Source organism: Pseudomyrmex gracilis, unplaced genomic scaffold, assembly GCF_002006095.1.
Source record: "Pseudomyrmex gracilis isolate BER0280 unplaced genomic scaffold, ASM200609v1 scaffold_130, whole genome shotgun sequence".
In the NCBI taxonomy this organism is placed as follows: Eukaryota; Metazoa; Arthropoda; class Insecta; order Hymenoptera; family Formicidae; genus Pseudomyrmex; species Pseudomyrmex gracilis.
The window spans coordinates 374139-398119 of record NW_018020714.1 but is presented as its reverse complement, the minus strand read 5'-3'; the positions used below and the strand labels follow the sequence as shown (position 1 = coordinate 398119).

At 34.5% G+C, this 23981-nt stretch overlaps 3 protein-coding genes across 4 annotated transcripts; 2 read left to right on the top strand and 1 right to left on the bottom strand.

The window, feature by feature from the left end:
* Window positions 1-1762: 1762 nt before the first annotated feature.
* LOC109856674 (vitellogenin receptor) lies at window positions 1763-12607 on the bottom strand. Its single transcript, XM_020432212.1, has 32 exons — window positions 12382-12607; window positions 11813-11873; window positions 11457-11599; window positions 11115-11273; window positions 10899-11004; window positions 10666-10803; window positions 10425-10535; window positions 10208-10333; window positions 9883-10095; window positions 9494-9659; window positions 9037-9256; window positions 8750-8941; window positions 8571-8685; window positions 8269-8409; window positions 7924-8173; window positions 7592-7806; window positions 7222-7398; window positions 6994-7124; window positions 6753-6877; window positions 6292-6491; window positions 6022-6200; window positions 5531-5787; window positions 4994-5286; window positions 4530-4775; window positions 4307-4453; window positions 3995-4128; window positions 3675-3766; window positions 3383-3599; window positions 3099-3288; window positions 2738-2996; window positions 2467-2644; window positions 1763-2217 (listed from the first exon to the last, which is right to left on the bottom strand). The coding sequence occupies exons 2-32, from the start codon at window positions 11871-11873 to the stop codon at window positions 2116-2118; spliced, it is 5283 nt and encodes a 1760-aa protein (XP_020287801.1). The 5' UTR covers window positions 12382-12607; the 3' UTR covers window positions 1763-2115.
* Window positions 12608-12989: 382 nt separating this feature from the next.
* Window positions 12990-15356, top strand: LOC109856675 (zinc finger protein 510-like). The gene is made up of 3 exons (XM_020432213.1): window positions 12990-13132; window positions 14012-14606; window positions 14795-15356. Exons 1-3 carry the CDS (start codon window positions 13072-13074, stop codon window positions 14958-14960), a joined length of 822 nt encoding a protein of 273 aa, XP_020287802.1. The 5' UTR covers window positions 12990-13071; the 3' UTR covers window positions 14961-15356.
* A 557-nt stretch (window positions 15357-15913) lies between these two features.
* LOC109856657 (putative ATP-dependent RNA helicase me31b) lies at window positions 15914-23054 on the top strand. 2 transcript variants are annotated; one of them, XM_020432180.1, is made up of 8 exons: window positions 15914-16310; window positions 17721-17902; window positions 18131-18337; window positions 18683-18854; window positions 19211-19361; window positions 19516-19711; window positions 19804-19974; window positions 20074-23054. In XM_020432180.1, exons 2-8 carry the CDS (start codon window positions 17762-17764, stop codon window positions 20368-20370), a joined length of 1335 nt encoding a protein of 444 aa, XP_020287769.1. In that variant the 5' UTR covers window positions 15914-16310; window positions 17721-17761; the 3' UTR covers window positions 20371-23054. The 2 variants fall into 2 exon arrangements, with proteins under 2 accessions (XP_020287769.1, XP_020287768.1); XM_020432179.1 differs by lacking the exon at window positions 15914-16310 and adding an exon at window positions 16460-16638.
* The last annotated feature ends 927 nt before the right edge of the window (window positions 23055-23981 follow it).

Below are 23981 nucleotides of genomic sequence, written 5' to 3'. Positions count from 1 at the left end.
TGATTCCTTTTGAAATGACATGAATCAAAACGTAGTCTTCAAAATAATTGCTGACATTTAATATTGCGTTTATTTGTTGTAACATTTAATAGACTTTTAATAATCTTTCTATTATTACACGTATTTCGATAACAATTAGTATAGCAATTAAAAAAGTAAAATAAACTATTTAATAAAAGATTTTAAAATTTATATTGTATGTACACAGCGCGTCATTGAATCGCGGAATAGGCGTGGGATCGGAGGGCAAGCGGAGCGGTTGCTCACCAACAAGCGCCGTACGAATTGTACGCCCCGCTTGCCCTCCGATCCCCGCGCCTATTCCGCTATTCAGTGACGCGCTGTGTACATAACTGTAAAATTGTTAATTAAAATTTGTATAGTAATTATATTAGTTTATTAATATATTATTTTATTATATGTTTTATTAATCATTTTATTGTAGATATTAATAACTTTATAATTTTAACTTGTTCTATTAAATACAGGAATATGTATTGCTTTAAAGTGATTAAAATAACTGCTATCGAAATACATATGATGTGTATAAGTTTTTTACTTTTCAAAATTGAGTTTCTCAAGAACTAAATCTTGAGACAAATCTCGAAAAAATTTTATCCTACGTGTTTTATTTATATTTTTTCAAAAAAATCAGTCGCCTCCCATGTGTATCAATTACTGAATCTTGTATGTAGGAGAACAATTATTGGAAACTAAATCCTGTCGCGGATCACAGATATATTGGTAAAATTTAATCTCTAAATCGAACATAATTAAGCACGTCGTGCATGCGACCAAATAATTCAAGATCACGACTCGATCTTTAGACACAATAATTTTACATAACAGTGTTACGAAAGTATTTAATAGATGTCATATAACATTCTGTGTATCAAAAGTGTTCACATTTTGATTTTGTCAAATCTTACGGATTTAAAGATTCGTAAAATTTTTTGTTTAATACGTATCTATCAGTGCTTATCGTTACAGTTGTCAGATTCAAGAGAGAAATAGGCAAAAAATATTGTGATTTGCGCAAATTGGTTTGTTTCGCGCGAGAGAATAAATAAAGGCATTCAAAACTGGTAACTTCAAAACGATATCTGGTCAAAAATTAGTTCGAGTTAGAGTCTTCGAACAATACGTAAAAATAATAACAGATTCTGCCACTGTGCCTCATACTGATCTCTGAATATCGAGCGATTGTATGAATATAACTCGGATGTCGCAAATATTTATCTAGAGAAAAAATGATTAAACGTATACTAAATTGTTTGGAATGTGCAAGACTCCTACTATCAAAAGAAACAAAAAAGAGGAGGATCAATATCTATTCAGATAGTAAAGCAGCCATAGGAGCTCTTGCTAAGACCACCACTGAATCCTCAGTGGTCTGGGATTGTATGCAAGCTCTAAATAGTTTGGGTGAGCGAAACAGCATCACGCTAGTCTGGGTACCTGGCCACCAAGGTATTCAAGGCAACGAGATGGCTGACAGTCTGGCAAAACTGGGTACCTTAGAGGAACCAGCCTGTCAGAGAGTTGGAGTCCCTTTTGCAATAGGGAAAAACCACATCAAGGACTGGCTGAAACGGGAGCACAGGACTGCTTGGGTGAAACTGAAGAGCTGCCGCCAGGCCAAGGTCCTGATGACACAGCCATTGCCAGGTAGGACAAAGGAACTACTGACTATGGGTACAAACAAAGATTGTGTATCGGTCTTCTCACAGGGCACTGGGCCTTCAGGGCACATTTATTCAATTTAGGCCTAGTCAAGGAGAGTAGGTGTAGATTTTGCGGTGAGGAAAGGGAGGACAGCGTGCACATACTGTGTCGCTACCCGTCTCTAGTACTCAAGAGGTTCAGATCTCTGGGCTCCATGTTCGTGGACCCCGAAGACCTGAAAATACACAATATCGGCCACCTGTGTAGCCTGGCAGCAAATGCCGGGCTAAAACAGCCTGGACGATAAACTACTGGCGGGAGTTGCAGAGGATCTTATAGATCTAGGTGACAAAAGGCACTCACAAGCCCCCTGCTTTTAGCTTATCTATCTATCTATCTATACTAAATTGTTAGCCCAAAAACTTGCACATAAGTAAAATTATGATCATATTATTGCTCGATATTAATTAAGATATGAGTTTTGCTCATTTCTTCAGTCTCTTCCGAGTCCATTGATTCTGTTCGTTCTGTTTTTGTGCATTTTCTTCTAGGCTACAAGAGAACATATTTAAATCTATGATAATTTATAACAAAATTCGTTCTAAATGAATTGATCTAAATAATCACTTGATTTTGTTGATTGTTTTGATCATTTGCGACAATTGTGTCACTTTATATATAGAATTTGTACTACATGTTAAAAGTTTTTTAAGAAATGCAAAACACACATATGATACAGTTGAAAAAAAAAAAATGACGTTATATTCATGTGCGTTGCACTTATACGATGTTATTACTTACTCGTGGCTGTAGTACTTCACTGGTAAGAGGATTTACATACTCGTGCTTTTTAGAAAATTTGTCTGTACAGTTTTTCAGACTCGAGTTTGAAGATACACTTGAAATTGCAACAGTTTCGGCTGAATCGAACAGACCGTCCGTATTTTGATCGTACAATAGATTACGGAAGGAAAGCACTCTGAAATATAAATAACACGTAAATAGTATCGTTTGAAAAAAAATCTCTTACCGCATATAGCGAGCTAAAAAAAAAAAAAAATGCAAAACATACGTATTATCGGTTTTAATTCTTCTCCAGCAGTTTAACAATTTTTTTCGATAACAATAATAAAGTAGACCTGTAACAAGCATTGCGCCTAATATTGATAGGACAATAATGCCTCTGTAGTCATCCGTCTTCTTTCTCTTTTCTTTGCTACCTGTGCAGGATTCATTGACTTCTACCGATGTGCCATCTTCGCAAATGCATGTGGGGTGAGTTTTCACAACACACATAAAAGTGCAATTCAGCTTCTTGCAAGGATTCTCACCTGTCGAACAAGCATGCACATTTCAATATTGATTTTAAAAATAAACTTGCACTGGATGCACGTTTACAATATATATGGATGTATATTTTTTTTATTTCTTACCAAGAGACGTCATCACCGAGTTATATGGAAGTTTAGAAATATGTTCGATGACGAAATCATTTCCGTCTTTGGTCGCCTCTATGCGAATATGATGACACGCTTTGTTGCCGTACAATTTGCATCTTGTCATGTAGCCATTCAAGAACGAATACAACTCGTTTTCAAAAATATGCATCTCAAAGATAGGTTCCTAAAACCCAGAACATATTTTTTCTCAGAAAACAAACGATATTTAGTTTTCATTTAAGAATTTGCTTGTGAAATATCGGTTGGAATAACGATACCTTAAGAAATAAGAGCGTTTTGCGGTTATGTCCATCCAAATCGGATGATTCAATTATCTTCTGCGAAATTCTCAACCAGTACAATCTTGATTTTGTAAAATCAATCGCTAGCGCATTCGCAATGCCTGTGTCTTGGACAATGATCTTTTTATTGTTTCCCATCATATCCGATCGTAATATTTCACTCACGCCTTTGTGCGCAATCCAATATAGATTTCTATAAATGTTTTCAATCAAATGTTGATTTCAGTAGAAATAAGAGCAAAGTAAAAAAACAAAAAAAGAGAGATACCTGTTGTGCCCGTCGACTAAGACTTTTACTATTCTCTCGCCCTTTTTTGTTCTTATCAGTGTCACACATTTCTTTTGCTCAATGTTGCATACCTTAATTATATAATAATTAATTAATTAATAATCGCAGTTGTTTTTTATGTCGAGATTTAATATTACTTCATACAATATGTTAGGAATAAGAAAATTTTGATTTTTGAATTTGCTCGACGACTTTTCACGTTTGGTTAGACTCTTTTGAGGACGGACAGCGGCATTTAAATGACGTGAGATAATCGATATAACAATAAATTTGTACACATTAAATATTCAAAAATGTACCTTAATATTATTTCCGTTACTGACGTAGACATTGTCAGAAATTGAATCGACCGCGAGCGATATTGGATAAAAATCCTCAATGGTAAAGATGGTTTTAGTTGTAACGTCGAGTTTGTTGATAGTATTATAATAGTCTGTAATTATTATTATTATTTGTTTTTAATATTTATTCAACAGTCGATTCGAGGTTTATGAAAGACACGTTTCTATATGTATAAATCTTTGTTTTTAAATTATTTCTAGACGATCTCTGTGACGTTTCAATAAACGCTATATTTTAGATTGACATGTAAGATGTGGGTGCAGACTAACCGCTAGTCCAGTAAATATTGCCGGTGATATCGTTCACGTCGACTCGTGACACAGTCGTGTCCTCGTGGAGCATGTCAACGAAGGCGAAACTTATCGACAGCTTCTTGATACCGGTAGAAGTGGCGAAGATATATTTCATTGGCGATCCTAAATGAATATTTCGTTGCTTTATAAATATGTATTTCCGTACAAAGATTTTTTTATTAACATTAAGATCATTTACCGAGAGCTCTGCAACCAAGATTGTCAGGACGAAGGGTGTAACCATCATAGCACGAGCAATCATAGGAGCCTACAGTGTTGTGGCAAGTCTGCTGACAAACGTTGTGATCGCACTCGTTTATGTCTGTGCAGGACATTTTGTCGTTAGCTAAGTAGTATCCTTTGTTACAACGGCAAATCCCGCCGTTCGGCGCTTTGTAACATGTGTGTTCGCAGGTAACATTGCCGAGCAACGTGCAGGCGTTTGCTGTCAAAAGAAACATAGGTACAAATGCATCCCGCGAAAACATTCTGCGCGTCTTCTTTCGATATGCGAAGATATAGCAATAAAGAAACACGAAGAGAATTCTAAAATCAAAAGCTTGATTTTTTAGAATTCTCTCCGTGTTTCTTTTATTTTTGAAAGAAATAGCTTTAATAACGTGAAACGTAAAACAAAACCACTTTTTTTATCGCTATACGTACCGCATCCTCCGTTTTCATCACTACCGTCGTGGCAGTGCGCCAGATTGTCGCACACTTGTACGAACTGTATACAAACGCCGTCAGAACACGCGTATTCTTCACATTCGGATGTTACGTTACCGCCATTGCCGAAGCAGTTCTCTTCATCCGATCCATCCATGCAATCGGCTTCGCCGTCGCATGCGAACTCTTTCTCAATGCACTCTCCGTTGCGACAGGTGAATTCATCTGCGTAGCACTTCGTGCAACTGTTTTCGTCATCGCCTTGCGGACAGTTTCTAACGCCATCGCATCTGCAAAAAAAAAGCAGAAAACAAACTGCACTGTTTATACGAGGCTATTATATTTTATATTTTATATAAATTATTATATATTGTATATCATATAAATATATATACAATATTACATATATACAATAATATGTTATATAATATTTTTTTTATCAGTTGATAAATCAGTCTCTTTCTCTCTTTATATAAGTTTGTTAACTTGGGTGTTCTGTATACATATGTATGAAAAACAAAAGTCTATTCTTACAATACAACTCGTGATATACATATATTGGTGTTGTTGCACTGATATTCATCGAGGTAGCACTCGTTATCGGTGTGACGAGTATACGTCTGGTTAGTACAAAACATTTCGTCGGTGTTATCGCCGCAATCGTCCATGTCGTTACACCTCATTAATTGGGATATGCAATGACCGTTGGCGCAGAAGAACATTTTCTTTTCCGCGCATTTTGTCGGAGAGGTGCAATCATCATGTTCGTCTGATTCGTCCTGGCAATCCGCCTAAAATTATACAAGATTACATAGGACGCGACACGTAGTATTTGTTACCGCGAGTAAAGAAAATTCATTCTAAACGTTGAGAATTCAGTTTTTTAAAACATATTTGTGTTTTGCGTTTGTTAGAATAGCACTTGCAAGACGAGAAATAAAAAAAATTAATTTTTTTGTGATGCAAGAGCAAAATATTACGTGTTCGTAAGTTTAAGTATAATTTCACAGCGCGCAATCACTCACCTCGCTGTCGCATTCCCATACTTTTCGAATACACTGTCCGGATTTACATCTAAACTCGTCCGTAGAACAAGTTTTATCACCACAACCTGCCTCATCGGAGACATCGTCACAGTCTTCCCGGCCGTTGCATACGAATATTTCAGGTATGCACTTGCTGTCGTCCATGCATCGAAATTGGTCTGAAAATTAAAGTACGTGACGTTATATCTTCGATTTTTCGAAAAACAAAAAGGAAAAAACAATTGTATTTGTTCACTGATATTCAATTACTATGCCGGCACTTCTTTGGAAAGACACAGTCCTCTTCATCCGACTTATCATGACAATCAAATTGGGAGTTGCAACGACTCTTCAAGCTTACGCATTCGCCGTTCTTGCACTTAAACTGACCGTGCGCGCAAGTGTTGTCGCTTTGCTCGCAATTGTGCGCCTCGTCTTCATTACTCGGACAATCCGGGACGCCGTTGCACCTGCAAACAAAATCCACGATCCCGCAAATGTCATATATCACACACGATAAATCATATTATTAGAAACAAATTTTCCTCAGTTTTAATAATACGAAGAAAGAGAATAGATACAAGATTTAATTGTAGATTTTAATAAATTCGCAAATGTATCAATATTGTTGGTGAATGTGTAATAATTAATAGTACAGAATGCACTAGTTTTACTCATCGATGGAGTAAATCAAATGTATAGACAAAAAAATGAATGCTGTTGAAACACACCATTGTTCGTGCTTTATGCAAATATTGTGCTCGATGCATTTAACTTCACCATCCCGACATATGGATAGTATCTCACACGTATGGTTGTTTGCGCTTAGCATCATTCCAGGTGGACAAGCGCAAATCTGACAGCAATTACAAAAAAAAAAAAAAAGAAAAAATAAATGCATTAGACGAGTAGATGCGTCGTGCAGAAGATGCTTACGACGCGTTATTATCGCGTCATCATTTGCATACTTACATATGTGCTAATTGAAGTAGGCAAGCACACGTGTGAACAATTACCATTATTGTCGCGACAACCGATTTTGGAGATATCTTGAATTTGGAACTGAACAGTCACGAGCGGTAATAACCGTCTTACAGGTAATACTGAAAATAATTTATTTTGCTGAGTCGTTTTTTTTTTATTTCCCCTGTTGTATTCTCATCTGCAGATATGATTCTGTTGTGATAATATCAAACTCACTAAGCGCGACATTCTTAAGAATAGAATGCGACGATGTTATTACGTTACTTTTCCATGTCCAGTATAACTCATTTGCATTCTTTTCGGTCCAGTAAACTTTATCTTTGGTGACAGCAATGCTTATCAATCTCTCAGGTCCAACATAATAATAATTTCCTATGTTGCTATGGATGATTTCTAAAAGTTTCCAAAATGCTTGGTATGTTTACAATATTCAGGCACACTCCTTATTTATGTAAGTAAGTACGTTTGCAAATATATATATATTTTTGTTCACAAAGTGCGATGTAATTTTCATTACTTCGCCGATGTATCGAGATCAGTTGACAAAAATGAAAAACTTAAAGTTTGCGAGAGCTAAAGTGCGAACCTTTAACGCTGTACGATGAGATACGACCGAACAAATAGTCGCCCACAAAAAGTCTACTTGTGTATCTGTCGTAGAACAATGATATCCGATGGTCACCCACGAAACCTCCGGATATAAATCTCGTTCTCATGTAGATATTGTTTATACGCACTCTTTCTATATAAGAACTATTATAGGAACCGTCGTTCCGCATCGTGAAAACCACGAACATCCAGCTACAAAAAAAAAATATTACACATTAATGTATTTACATAGATTGTACGTTAACAACTTGGTTGTCTCTTGACGAAACTCTGACAATTATAAATGATATTAAAAAATACGCCTATTACCCTAGTTCAGGCACTACCGCAACAGACTTGGGAATATCCTTAAAGTAAAAGACCGTTTTCTTCCAAGTTGTCATGCTGATCACCTCAATAGTGCGCTTTTCTTCGTGAGATATTATTAAATTATTACCGATATGATCAACTGTCATTCCTTGTATTAAGCCCTTGAACGGCAATAAATCAGTAATATTGCCAGTATGAGGATTGTAACAAATGATTTTCAAGAAAGAATTGTCGAACGCAATTATGTTACCTGTGTAAATTTCAATTGCGCAAAAAGAAATTAAAACATGGAAGTTGAACAAAACGTTACAAGTGGCTTTTGTAAAATAACGATTCTGTCATTACCAGTTAGTGGGTCGCAAGTTGCTTCCTTGATCAGCGCAAAGTCATCCATAGAAATTATGTTTTCTTCTCCTATCATTCCGTTATAATAATGTACGAAGTGTTCCTCACAGATGGCAATCACATTTTCCACTTCCGTCGATTCTGAAATGATATTTTATCTGAGAATAACGATTTCTCGAAAGTGACGTCGTGTAATATATATATATATATATATATATTTCAATAATATGTAACTAATATGTGCCTAATAAAGTGACAAATTTCTTCATGATTTGTTATGGATTGATTTAAATATAATTTACCTAAACACATGTTGCCGACAAATTTTTTCTGAGAAGTACAATCGCATGTGTAGTTCTTATTCGAATTCAACAGACACAACTCGGGACACGGATGTTGCTCACATGGATTTTGTATCTGAAATTAAAGAACGCAAACGATAATTTTTGTAATAAAAGAAAAAAGCAAGTATGCCGCCTACCTTAGGTTTTGCAGCTAAATGAGAAATATAAAGGTTACGAGGTAGATCGTTTGCGCGATATAACGTCTTCCAGTCTTTCCCGTTAAACTTATTACAATATTCTATGTCTTGAGTTAAGTTACTACTCCAGTATACGTAATTTTCGAAAACACTTATGGAAACTGGACCCGCCAACAAGTTTTCTTTCAACACCTGTTGACAATTACACATTGTGAGAAAATTTTGTTCAAAACTTTACTCGCGTTTGGAAGTAACTTATAAGTTACTTGAGAGACAAAGACACTGACTCTTCGATCGGTGCCGTCTAAACGTATAGACTCGATCTTAAATAATTTCGTATCAACCCAATATACTCGATCTGTTCCGTGATCAACGGTTATCTCAGCAGAATATCCTACGTCTGAAATAACGAATGGCTTGCTATTCGTTCCATCCATATCCGCCTTTATTATGAATGTGGATAATGCTATCTGGTATTGATGAACCGTGCAACTCACAAACATTATTCTGTATAAATATAGAATTTTATTAAACACACAGTTTATTCTGCTAAAATGCGAGTTTGGTATATAGTAAAAAATGTTCTATAAGAAAAAGTTATGCAAATTAATCTAATATCCAATACGGATATATCAATTAATAATTAATGTGGATAAAAATCAATCGATAAGATATGTGAAACTATGTATTTACAAGATTATTATTTATCGGTCGAAGTTGAACAAGACTTGTTAAGAATATTACCCGTTGGGTGGTGATAGAGCTAGTGCTATTGGTTGTCCATTTGTGATAGTCAATAATTCTTTGCAATAAGAGCCATTATAAGTGCAAACCGCGACAAAATACCAATCTGCGATATATAAATTGCCCGTAATCCAATCCGCAGCCATGCTTTGTATATTTTTCAGGCCTTTTTTTTAAAAAGAAAGACAAATTATACGATAAAAGATTTTTCACACAATTGTAGTATTGTTTTTTTAAATTTATTTATAGTAAAAAAAATTACTTATAATTTTTGTTCAACTTGTAAAAAGTGAACGCTTTTTGTTGCAAGAGTGCGAATGAAAAAAAAGAGATGCGAGTGTTTATATATAAAAATAATTGTTTTTGCGCGTGTATCTCATCGTGCTTACCTATTGTAACCATTTTTACATCATGAACTGTTTTCGAGTCACTTAAGTAGATGATCCGTTTATTACTCCAATATATATAATCTTTGTTCATAGCCATGCTCGTGATAAAACGACTACGTTGTATTTCGTGCTCTAAAAAATTTTCTCTCGATTTCAGAAATATTCCGCGAATTTGTTTTATATCTGTGAAGTACAGTATAGCTTCACCGCTACCTAAATTCGACAAAAAAAAAAAAAAAAACAAAAGAATGATTCAGTAAAATTTCGATGATTTAGACGGGATATCACAGACGCCGTAGCGCGGTTCGCAAAATCATAAGTTTACCTGCTGCATGACAGGTTTTCTTGTCACTCTGCAATCTGTAATCTTGTTTGCAGGAACATTTGTACGACCCTTTCGTGTTCTCGCACAACTGATCGCATATTCCGAAAGTCTCGCATTCGTTGATATCTGTAAACGAAAAAGAAAAACAGAATCGTATATTAAGCGAAACAGATATCGACGAACTGTCATCATCGCTGTCGCGTCGTTGTGGATTTACCTTCGCATGAAGTTTCATTGCTCAATTTGAAACCTGTCGGACAGGTGCACACAGATTTTGTAGGCGTACTCTTACATTTATGCTCGCAATTATTCGAACACGATGATTTACCTGAAAGCGAAATAATTGTAAACGTTACAAACCAACGCGCGCGAAACTTCTACGACACGTGCCCTGCGCTTTAAATCCGTAATTTAAAGAGATAACAATTATAAAAATACGAGACGCGTGATATACTTACAATTACCACCTTCGTCCGAAAGGTCTCCGCAATCATCCACGTTATCGCACACCATGTCAAGAAAGATGCATCGTTTGTTTTGACACAAATACATATTATTTGCAGGTATACATTGTTTTGCGGATCTTTTCGAAATCTCTAACGCACGAAAAAAACATTAAGAATGGCACTTAAGTGACAAAGCGTGTAAAATATTGACGTGTCTTATTATTCTTAACGATAAAACAAATTACCACATAACTCGTCGGAACCGTCGGGACAATCTCTTATGCCGTCGCAAACCCAGTTCTTTCGTATGCAATGTCCGTCATTGCACTTATATTTATTGTTACACTGTAACTGTTGAAAAAGTAGTATGAGAACATCGCTACATATTTAATAACGAAACATATCTAATAACGGGCATATCTAATAACAGAACGCGGAACAAGTATTAGATACACACTTACATCGTGCGTGCAATCTTTGTATTCGTCGCTTCCGTCCGGACAATCTTCTACTGAGTCGCAAAATTTTTCCTGTGGTATACACGTATTCGCGTGTTTGCACATATAAGTTATATTTGTGTACGAACAGTGGAGAGGAAGAAGCTTCGAGGTCATGGTATACTGAAAGCACCAAAAAATTACATACTCGATATTTGTCGTTTAAAAAACAAAAAAGACAAAAATAGAAACTGAAAGATCCGCGAGGCGTGAAAGACGCTCTCGCGAAATCTTCGGTCGTTGCGTCGCGATTGCAAAGAGTAATTTTTATTTTTTTTTATATATCAAATACAGCACAATACTCACGGTGCAATTTGTTTCATCCGAATTATCGCCACAGTCGTCTTTTCCATCGCATACGGTCAAATACGACACAACTTTGGTGTTCACGCATTCAAAAGCACCGGCATTGGATTCTTCTTGTAGCGTAGCTACATAGAGCGACGTATCTAATTGTAAAAATAAGAGAGTTTTGTTTCACATGTCAATAATAAAAAATACAAAGCGACTAAACATTGCAATTAGGCAAACAGTTGGGCTTGAATGTCTTAAAATCGATGTGAGAAAAAGAAACAAAAGACATAAGTGTGTTTTAAAAGATGTTAAAACTTGAAGCTTTATCTTTCGGTGGTTTTTTAATACACAAAAATTCTCTATTCTACCTTTAAGAAGAAAAGAAAGTAAGAAGCTGGACATAAACAACGAGCCCGCATTATGAGGCATCTGCAAACAGAAAAATAACTTGAAATTATGTGTATGAAATTATTGTATAAAATTATAAAACTATTTACACATGTGCGTTAAAGTTTTTAATCGAAAAAAGTCGTTATCACCTAAACCAGATATTGATCGTTTAGAAACAAGAAAACTATTTAGAATGAAGAAACAACTTTTCACAAAAATATCAAGTAAGCTAGAGATTATTGTTATCTAAAAGAGAACTAAATGTAGAATAAGTTCAACTAAATATAGAGACAAATTATCTTCTTTGAAACTAACATTTAAAAACAAAATTTTGTAAAATTACTCGGTTAATTCGGTTCAAAAAATTGTTTTAATGTAATTAAAACTTAAAAGGATAATGTAATTTAAAATTATATCATGTTTTAATTGAAACTTCATTGCGCACGTCTTTCGTAACGAACTTACAACATTTAAAAATCATTTCAAGAAGCGGGAATGAACATATAAGTAAAACGTGTACATACGTGTGTATGTGTAATGTACTTACAGTGGTGAATGAAAATACTCATATACATATAACACAGATATTCGTATGTTTCAGGAAGAAAAGACGTGTTGCTCCGATCGTGGCACAGTACAGAATGATTCAGAAACGTTAAGTTCAAAGCGATGATATAGATCTTTATATACAACATGTCAGCAAGACGGAAGGTCGCTGACGAAAACAGAGAAGTTCTCAGGATATTGCGTAAACAGACAGCTCGGGGCGTGATAATGTGATGTACAATATATATATCACATATCTGTACTAATAATATAAGTTAACAAATAATGTAAATTCAACAGAATACTTTTTGAAAATTGAAAACGATGAATAATAATAACACTAGTAACATTAAATTATGTGATTCTTAAAAATTAACAAAACATGCTGGAAATAAAAACTAGGATATTTTATAGGTTGAAATTTTTGTTATTATATCACCCTCCCTTTCTTTCTTCTTTCTTTTTTCTCTCTCACACACACACTCTCTTTCTTCTTAACGTTGTCTATAATATAATTTTCATCATTTGTCACATAACAGTCTTTTTCTTTTTTGATAATACGTCACTGCTCGATAAAAACAAAAGCCGGTGTATGTCAAATGCACGACAGTGCTATTTTGCTGCTGCAGTGGATAGCAGTTAAAAACATTCTTTGCAGACCGCGGTGATCCTCCATTTATATCTGAAAAAAATGCCACGCTGCTTGATAAAGTCGATGGCACGTTATCCGAGGACGGATACTTTGAACGAAGGTATTTTGTTCTTTTCGTACAATCTTTTGTAGTAAGTAAGACCGAAGCATAGTCGATAAAGAAAAAGGAAACGATCTCTTTTACGGTTATGAAATGTCCTAGCAAATGCTTGTCTTAGAATATTTAAAATGTATGATTGCCTGTAATGTCGTTATTTTAACCTTGACAGTGATAACAACTTTCCGACGATCATGCCGTGTGTATCCGTTTCCGTGATAGACTTTCAAACTTTCTAAATATATAAATTATACACACATGCATACACACATCGAAAATGTACGCTCAAAAGTATCTCTCTTTTTCAAGATACTAAATAAATACCAAGAAAAAAGAACGTTTCATCAATGTTACATTAATTAATTTTTTATTCAGCAATATAAATTTTACGTTCGTGAATAATATTTATTTAAATTGTTAAATAGAAAATTTAACATTGGTGTAAAGTTATTGTTATTTGGTAATTACTATGTAATAGATAATGTGAGTTAATGCCGCAAAGAAGTACAAAATATGTGTATTAAATAATTAAATTTTCAATTATTTGTTATGATATTTGACACAAGAAAATGAAATTTATATAATTTTGTTTTTTTGAGAAAGAAAAAAAATCTCAATTATCTACTTAAAAGATATTTACATATTTTTAAACAATATATTACAACTATATACATATATACATAATAGTTCATTACAATATTTGCAACAATGGTTGAACATTTTATATTTGATGCAAAAAAAGTTTTCTCTTATTTGTAATTTATTTATCTTTTGGTAGATGAGATAAACTTTCATGTAAGTTGAATCTAGACACGTATTTTGATACGAGATACGTGTATATATCTGTGCTTCTCTCGCATCACGGAAAATCGATTCTTACAGAAACCGATTTTTCTTGGCTACCGCCATCCACGGATTTTAAGCGAAAGAATCGCACAAAAGACCCGTCGTTGAAGACAAGCAATATCTGGACGTGTTCGGGTCTTCCCATTGTAACTCGATATACCTTTCACCACAATATGTTCGATACGGGCCGAAATTTCGCGAACATCTCTCAAACCTCGCCGTCGTTCGACGGAATAAGAACAAACGAAACGGAGAAAATGTCCACGTTATCGCTGAATAACGCATCTCGATCCTCCTCTACTAGCACAACGGAATCGGCAAAAACGATGCAAGTGATAAATCCAGAAAATATCGCCGAGGCGATAAATCAGAAAATTGTCAACGGTGGCGAAACACAGACGCTCTCGCAAGCTTTGTATCTGATTCCAAAACAAAAACACGAACCGATAAACGTTAACGAGCATAAAACGTCCACGAACGTTCAACCTTGGAAGAAAAATAAAACGATGCATTATTGTCCATATTGCCGCAAGAGCTTCGATCGTCCGTGGGTCTTAAAGGGTCACTTGCGTCTTCACACTGGAGAAAGACCCTTTGAGTGTCCGGTTTGTCACAAATCTTTCGCCGATCGGTAGGTAGACGAGAATTCGAGTTGAAAACCTATAATCGCGTTCAAAAAGATACATTTGGATATTTCAAAACACGCAACAAGTTTATACTTTGCGTCATTGTGTCTCAATTTAAAAAAAAAAAGCAAGATATATATATATATATATATATATACACACATTAACACACTCTCATTTTGATATTTTTCAGTTCGAATCTACGCGCTCATCAGAGAACGCGTAATCATCATCAGTGGCAATGGCGCTGTGGCGTGTGCTTCAAAGCTTTTTCGCAAAGACGTTACCTGGAGCGTCATTGTCCGGAAGCTTGCCGCAAATATCGTATATCTCAAAAGAAAGAAATCGTTTGTCCATAAATGCGAATTAAATTCACTCTCAAGACAATGTTCGTAGCCCTATCTTACATTTGAGATCATCTCAGATTCATCTTAAGAGATCACGCGCGCGCGCGCGCGCACGTGGATTGTCTCATCTACAGACCTAACTTAAGATAAACCGAAGACGTATCTCAAAGATAAGATTCGACTATACAAATACCGGCAACAGACATTTCGATATACATATTTCCGTTGTTCTCGTAATAATCAGCGTATTAATTCTAATTGTTTTTAATTATTACAGTATTACATGTGTACATACAAAACTGTGCTCTTTTTTTTTGTTCGTTAGCGTTTATTAAATAACATATTATTTCATTTTTATAAATCTGTGCTCTAAGCATACGTCAATAAATCGTCACAGCGGTGTTAATTTTTCAAAATAAAAGTTTTCGAAATAATTTTTGCAACAGCACTTGTAATCGCTATTTATTTGCAATTAAATGACGTTTCGAAGTATTTTTACGTAGTTGCTCATTCGTATCACTTCGTATCCGTAAAACTCGACAGTTTGAAACAGCAAACGTAATATTATGTGTATGTCTGTGATTGGTCGAGTCGACTTAATCGACACGATGCGTTGATTGGTCGCGCATTTTTGGAAGAAAGCGCCCTCACAAGCCAATTACAGTTTGTTGTAACGCGGATTATTGCAATTCCCGGAGAAGAAGAACACACCTATCGCTAGCGGCCAATAATAATTTTGTTGTCATACGAATACGAAAGTGTGAGATGAAAGAACCACCGCTGATCACGAGCAATGGCGGAACAAGTTCCTAGAAATGCGCTGTCGCTATTGGTCCAGACGCGCCAAGACAAACGGTGATAAACACGCAGCGCCCCAGTGATTACACACAGAGACCACACAGACGTCGTGTGAGGGCGCGACTGGGCAACGGATTTCTCGCTCTCGGTTACTTCCCACTCTTCGTGGTGCGGTTCGTGTATACCGAACAAGCAATAATCGTCGCTGGCATTCGACGCAGTGCATTAGTCAGGAGTTCGAGTTACTGCAAGCTTAAACGTAAATCACGAGAACGCAGAGAAGAGAGACAGAAGCGAATTTCTTGGAGAAGTCGACCCCGCGCATCACACGCGAGAACAATTTTTTTTTTTTTTTCGGAGCGCCCAACGAAAACGAACGAGTGTACGCTGTGAGAGAGAAAAAAAAAGCGCACCGAACGGTGTCTCCGACGCGGTCGCTGGCGCTGCGTGATAGTCGACGAAATTGACATTGGGAACGGCCATTTTGGCGTATTGTTTCCCCCTGATCGAGTGCTAGAGGCACACATAACACACACACGGCATCGACGTCCATCCGTTTTTGAGGTAAGGAACACCGTTCGCTCGGACGCCGTTGCGTACCCTCTGGTCCGTCTCTACCCCTTGCCTTCGGCCGCGTCGCTCCACGCGGCGCACGCCTGTGAGGACAAAGTCGCCGCGAAAAGTCTGTTAAGTACCAGGCCTACCGGTTTCGTACAGTTTTCTTTTCTTTTTTTTTTTCTGTCTTGCTGACGCAAATTCGCGTCTTGAGCGACTTCAAACCGACTCAACGGATCACATTCGGGTATGAAGAACGTATCCGGGTACGGACGGCAGCAACATTGTGCGCGCAACGTTTCGAATTGTTGGGAAACTAAAATTTTCTGGCGCAACGGTACGAATTGTTGTATGGCTCTGCCTTTGTCGACGGTTTGAACGTTACGCGTTTGAAATTGGCAAGACTTGTTTGCTCGTATTACGGCTGAGTGTATTGGTTATCGTTAATTACAAAACACGTTCGCAAACTTACTCTCCTTATATTTTATTGTGGAAAATTCTTTGTATTTATTCAGTTTGATTATCTCATTGTTTTATTTCACTGTTATTGTTTGCATCTTTTGTTATTCTGATGTGTTGTAAATTGACCTCTAAAATTTATGGTACATAGATAAAAAACATTTTTCTACATATTCTACATAGAAGCAGGAACAAATAAATTCTCTCTTTTTCTCTCTCTCTCTCTCTCTCTATATATATATATATATATATATATATATTTATTACATACATATTTATTAAACATTATTTGAAGAATAATGAATCATCATGAATCATAAAAGATACTTATTTTCTTATTTGTTTTTATCTATATTGTAGTTACAAAAGACAAGAAAATTTATATATATTTTTTCACATTATAGTTATCTGTTCCATCTGTAAGGTATTCACGGTTTCCTTGTGTAGATCCAAACACACAAAAACACTTAGCACATTTGAATGTATTTATAACAGCAAACAGTATATCTATAGACATACATTGTAGGTCAATTTTGTTTGGTCTTGTTCTCCTTCTGGCAGTCCTATTCAGGCATTAATACGAAAACTTACACGCGCTATTAAATATATTTAACGACATTTTTATACAGTTTATATCTTATTTTAATTTTTTAAATAGTTTTGGAAAAAATTTTATTATAGCCTATTTATAAAAATATAACAAAAAATAATATATAAAGAGATTATAATTTGTGATATATGAATTATTTTTTAATGCAATTTATAAATATCTTTAAAAATATATAGTGATAAAATTTTATCTCTTTTTCTTTTTCTTTTTATGTAAGATGTATATATATAGATTATATGTGCAGTTTATTTCAGATAGTTGTAACTTTATATATACATATACATGTATATATATATATATGTTGCCATATAGATTGTAACATTATATTATATACATATATTTCTTTTCAGGAAAAGAAAGTATACAGTATATACACTATAATAGTTCCAAAATGATGACAGAGACGCATATGAACTCTAATCACATGTTAAATTCTGGTTTATCTAATAAATCAGAAATAGACAAAATGGATGATGTGGGTTGGAAAGCCAAATTAAAAATTCCACCAAAAGATAAAAGGATCAAGACAAGTGTAAGTTTTCAGATTTAAAAAAAATGCACTATATATTATTTATGTGTTATAACACATAAGTTAGTATTTTTCTGACTTTAAGTATTCTGTTTTTTTTTAAATATATTTGGATTGAACATTTATTTGTCTATTTTTCTTGAATATAAAATAAAACAAAAAATTTGTAAAATTACAATACACAAATTTATTTTAAATTAAAATTTACTTTTAAATGAATGCCTTTTACAGGATGTTACTGACACGCGAGGTAACGAGTTTGAAGAATTTTGCCTAAAACGAGAATTATTGATGGGAATTTTTGAAAAGGGATGGGAGAAGCCATCACCGATTCAAGAAGCAAGTATTCCCATTGCACTTTCTGGTAAAGACATCTTAGCGCGAGCGAAAAATGGAACTGGTAAAACAGGAGCTTACTCTATTCCAGTGTTGGAACAGGTATAACTTGGAACATATTAATTTGATCAGCTTTATTATATTACAAATATCAGGTCACTTAGATCATCTATATATTTTCTCTTATCACGCATGTAATATATTATGTGTTATTAAAAAAGAGAATATTTTACAGAATAATGAGTAAAAGTTTTATTATTAAAATTTGCATTTGGCATATATATACATATATGTATACAGAAACTTTATTATAAACTAAAAGACCTTAGATTTGAAAGTCAAATTATGTTATAGTATTAAATTAAAAGTTTCAATATCATTTTGTATACATGCTTATTGATATTATATGTATGTATATTATTGGATTTTCTATTTGATTTGTATCAGGTTGACCCAAAAAAAGACGTAATCCAAGCACTGGTGATTGTACCTACAAGAGAGTTAGCGTTACAGACATCACAAATTTGTATCGAGCTTGCAAAGCATATGGATATTAAAGTGATGGTCACTACTGGTGGAACCAACTTACGCGACGATATTATGAGGATTTATCAAAAAGGTGTCAGCGCATTTATTACTATTTCTTTTCGCGTTATTGTCACTTAATTACTCTGATCGTATTTATTTATTATTCTTTTTTGAGCTTGAGTTTTGTTATCTTAACAATTTGTCTGAGATACTTGTTTCACTTTTATTGATGTAGAATAAAGATATCACATCAGTCTTGCTTGCTCTTCTCTCTTTTATTATATTTTGTGCTAGAGAGTCTTGTGCTGCATGAAAACAAACTCGAACTGCCATTTTCAACTGTTATCGCAGTTCCTTTGTTAAGTGACAATTACGAGGATAGTTACTGTAAAATATAGAAATAGTTGCTTATGAACAATAATTTGTAAAATTGAATTGTCTATTTAGTACAAGTGATAATAGCAACACCAGGAAGGATTCTTGATCTAATGGATAAGCATGTAGCAAATATGGGCGAATGCAAAATTCTAGTTTTGGACGAAGCAGACAAACTGCTGTCACAAGACTTCAAGGGAATGTTAGATCATGTAATATCTAGGTGTGTGTGAAAGAAATATTGTATTTGATACTTCGAAAACTGATTTCTTGCCAATATACTTGTGCGATTATTTAAATGATCATTTGACTTATTTAACAATTTTAATTTTTTTAAATCAATTTCAATTGCTTATTAGTAAATGTTTGTGTTCTAGATTGCCACCACAACGTCAGATTCTATTGTATTCAGCTACATTTCCTCTAACTGTGAAACAATTTATGGAGAAACATTTGAGAGATCCATATGAGATTAATTTAATGGAAGAATTGACTCTGAAGGGCGTAACGCAATATTACGCTTTTGTACAGGAACGACAAAAAGTTCACTGCCTTAACACGTTATTCTCCAAGGTAAGACTTGTACGCGATATATTCACAATATATCTTTTTAATCTTAATACATTGTTGCAAGTATATTTCATTTTTATGTGTTATTTCTGTAGTTGCAAATAACGCAAAGCATAATCTTCTGCAATTCGACACAACGTGTTGAATTACTGGCTAAGAAAATAACAGACCTTGGGTATTGCTGTTATTATATACACGCGAAAATGGCGCAGGCGCACCGCAATCGCGTATTCCATGATTTCCGTGCGGGATTATGCCGAAATCTTGTAAGTTGATTGATGTGTTTGTTATGATATATATTATATTAATACCTGAAATTCAAGATTAACATAAAACATAACTTTTTCTTTTTTTTCTTTTTTTAGGTGAGCAGTGATCTATTTACACGTGGTATTGATGTTCAAGCTGTGAACGTCGTAATCAATTTTGACTTTCCGAAAATGGCAGAAACATATCTGCATCGAATCGGTCGTTCTGGTAGATTCGGCCATTTAGGTATAGCAATTAACCTAATCACGTACGAAGATCGTTTCAACCTACATCGTATCGAACAGGAACTTGGAACAGAAATAAAACCTATCCCAAAGGTGATAGACCCTAGTTTGTACGTAGCAAGACCAGAAGACAATAATAGTATGGAAGAGGGTAATGTGTCCAAGTAGTTTCGATACACCGTCATACATAACAAATATACAATGATAATATAAGTTTGTATACTAAGGCGTGAATGTGAATCTTTTGATTGATGTGTGATCAGAGTTGAATGTTTGTGCGAGTCAATCTTTGTACATACAAAAAATACATTTATTAAATGTACATAGCCTACGAAACTATTACAGAGTCAAGCCATCATCAAGATGCACAATATGTAAACAGATATGTGAATAACAACGTGTATAATCAATCATTGCATTTTATCATAACTGTAAATATTACACGCGCGAGTACACACAACATCGTTTTAATAGGAGATTTTTATACAACAGCTTTCATTCTTCCAGTATTTCTTTTCTTTTGTTGTCTGACGATGATAAAAAAAAGGGCATGTTAAAGAAAGAATATACTGTCGGTCAATCTTTGCTGAGTACAACATACCGGTCCACATGTGCTCATTACTTTTCTACTGTTATGCATATGTATAAATTGCCCTTAGAACATCGATATTTAAGGTCATATATACATACAGATCGTACCCACAGATCTCAGCGCGATCTGAAAATTGGATATTAAAATATCAGTTGTAAAGTTTGATCATGGCTTGATTTTGCTAAGTGTCAAATACCGTCAAACAACTCTGAAGTTCAAGTCACTCGTTAGCGCTTTAAAAACTATCTTATCTTTTCTGTTTGTATATACCTAATCATCTTTGTAAAAATTGTTTTTTCTCTTTTCTTTTTCTCTCTTTTTTTTTTTTTTTTTTTAAGCATAATCGGAGTTTCCTTTTACAGTGATTGAGAATCAGAGATTGTACAATGGACTAGTTTTATATAATTAGTTTTTATAAAGAACAGACTACAATTTAGGTTTATAGGAGCAAAAATTCTTACAAAATAGAGAAAAGTGATACCAAAATATTTCATTGTCCGAGGCGAATTCGTCTCTAATAAATGAAATATTAACGGTAATTACAGAGTATGAAATGATATAAATATATTTGGGGCTGCAGTATCAATTGTAACTGTAACTCTTTATCACAGCGATTGTAGAATAGATATACAGTGATGTGAGAACGCTGACACAAGAGGGACATTTTTTTAAGAGGAGGAAACAATGATTGTAAACTGTTCAACGATCAGCCGTGTATATTTGACACGGTGCGTCCGTGTGAACGGTTGTTCACTGTGAAAGTATTGGTTTTTCAAATTAAGTGGCGATGTAGCATTAAGATTTCTTAGGCGCTATTACATGGTCAAACAGTAGCTCGCGCATAGTTGAAGAAAAGCGTATGCCTCTCTTTACAAAGTGATGAAAAGAGTAGCATTTGTGTATTGAATTGTAACATTCAAGTATATTGTAGTAAGGTTTTTTTTTTTTTTTTCTTCATTTTTTTTCACATTGTCATCGTCTTCATCACGCGCGAGAGTAAATGGCCGCTTGGCCGAAGGTTCGAAACTATTTGGGATTTCTGCGACTTGAATTGATAAGGTCGTGGTATAGAGATTCGTGCCTTACATCACAAATTTTTTGTCATGCAAACATTTGTGTCATAGACGTTATGTGTTTTATTGTGCGACGAGCAATTTTCGTCAAGAGCAATAGATAGTGCATTAAAGAATAACTTGCTTATCTCTTTAGCATTATTTTGAGTGTTGATATCAAATGAATGTAGATAAAACTGAATTTTAAGTCGGTTTTTTTTTTTTTTTTAATTTTAGATTTATTGGTTATTCTGATATGTATTTTTCGAGTTTAAATTTCTACATCTCCTTGATAAAACTTTATACGATATATGTGTATTCGTTGAATTCAAATGATCAAATGGCGGAACTAACGAAATAAATGAGTGGCGAAAACTAATTTGTACAGCTGGTAAAATGGTATTCGGGAAAAGTGATGAATGATCTAACATTCGGATCAACGAAAACTTTTTCGAACTAACGTCTCGACTACTGTGCGACTCTCTTCTAAAATTCTGGCAGATAAAAATCTATCTTGCACAAGCGAGAAAGTACCGTTCGTTAAAAGATAAAAAAAAAAAAAAAATAAAATAAAACGGGATTGTCTCCGTCGATCCGTCAGAACGCTATCTTTCGCTTGATTCAAGATAATGAAGGAAAGTAATCTGCCAAACGGTGGTGCCATGTGAAATACATAATTTTGAAAAACCAGCGAACATTGGAAGACTAATTTACATCTGGTTCCTCCTCTGCGAAGTGCGTGTCGGTCGTTATAATACTGTATATTTTATATTGTATATATACTTACAGTATACATATGTATACATGTGTTTTTTTTATACTGCAGCGCCGAATATATTAGCGAAATGCAGCATGCAAGCAAGATTCGTAATGACATTGTCTGAAGAATACAACAATTTCGATGTAAACGAAACTTTCTAGATACAAAAAGTATTACTATTTGGTTTATTTTTCCTCACTTTGGGGGAAAAAACGTTCAGGACATTTTGTTCGTGTAGTAAAGGGCCAAACTAGCCAGTCGTCAGACGGGCGTGCATCAAACGGGTACAGATTATGGACGGTATATATACCTAGCTGTGAAATCCTGTGATGCACAAATTTAAAGTGAAGAATCAATCATTTGGGAATCAATTTGTTCGAAGTGGTTTTTGAACGGGGTACATAAAGCAGCATTTCCAAAACAGAAATAAAAAAACAGGGGGGGGGGAGAATCATTTATACAAAAATTGGCAGCGATTTCTCACAGAAATTTTTATTATTCGCTGCAAGTCGAGTATTCTATGTTGTGATTTACATTTACGCCTGCACTTTGGATCTTCTTCCTGCCGATAAGTTTATCTCGAACGCGCGATCTTATTGATCAAATAATTTGTCGCCCACTACATCTCAATTTGATCGATCAGAATCGCATATCTATACCTCATAGTCTAATATTACGGTCTCCCATTCATTTTATATCTACTTAATGTAATGCGAACGTAAAGAATATGGTTCCATGTGATAACGATTATTGCTACAAAAATCCGGCCTTATTCTGTTAGCTTCTATCGTTATTGCGCCTACGACGATTTTTCGAAAATTCCGATTTTTGCAACCTTGTGTAGGCGAGTTTGTGTCCAAGAAGAAATTATTTGGCTGCGCTTTTTTATTGCGCTATAATCGGAATCACTGATTTATTTTATGAGGTCTATTTCGCGAAATATATTTATTCGATTTTTGAAAGAGTCAGTTAAAATAGTGATATATATTTATCGCTACACCTAACATACATGTCGAAAAAAAGTGAGCGATTGGATTTAATGCGATGCTAGTCAAAATTGTTTTTCTAACAAACATAGATATTTTCGAACTTTATATAATAAATTTGTTTCATTTTTAACTTTTAAGTTATTTATTATTACGTTTTCAAGTTTATATAAATTTCTTTCATTATATTTATATAAGTGATTGATATTTTTAAAACTTTGAACCGTAAGAAAAATTGAAATAAAAGATTATCAATTGCAGCAAACTGCAAAGTAATATATCTTACAAAGGCGTTGCAATTACTCACGCACACGAAAGGTACAAACAAATGTCGGGTTTTACTTGACTCTTTCCAAAGAATAATGTCTTTTGCGAAATGGATGTGTGAA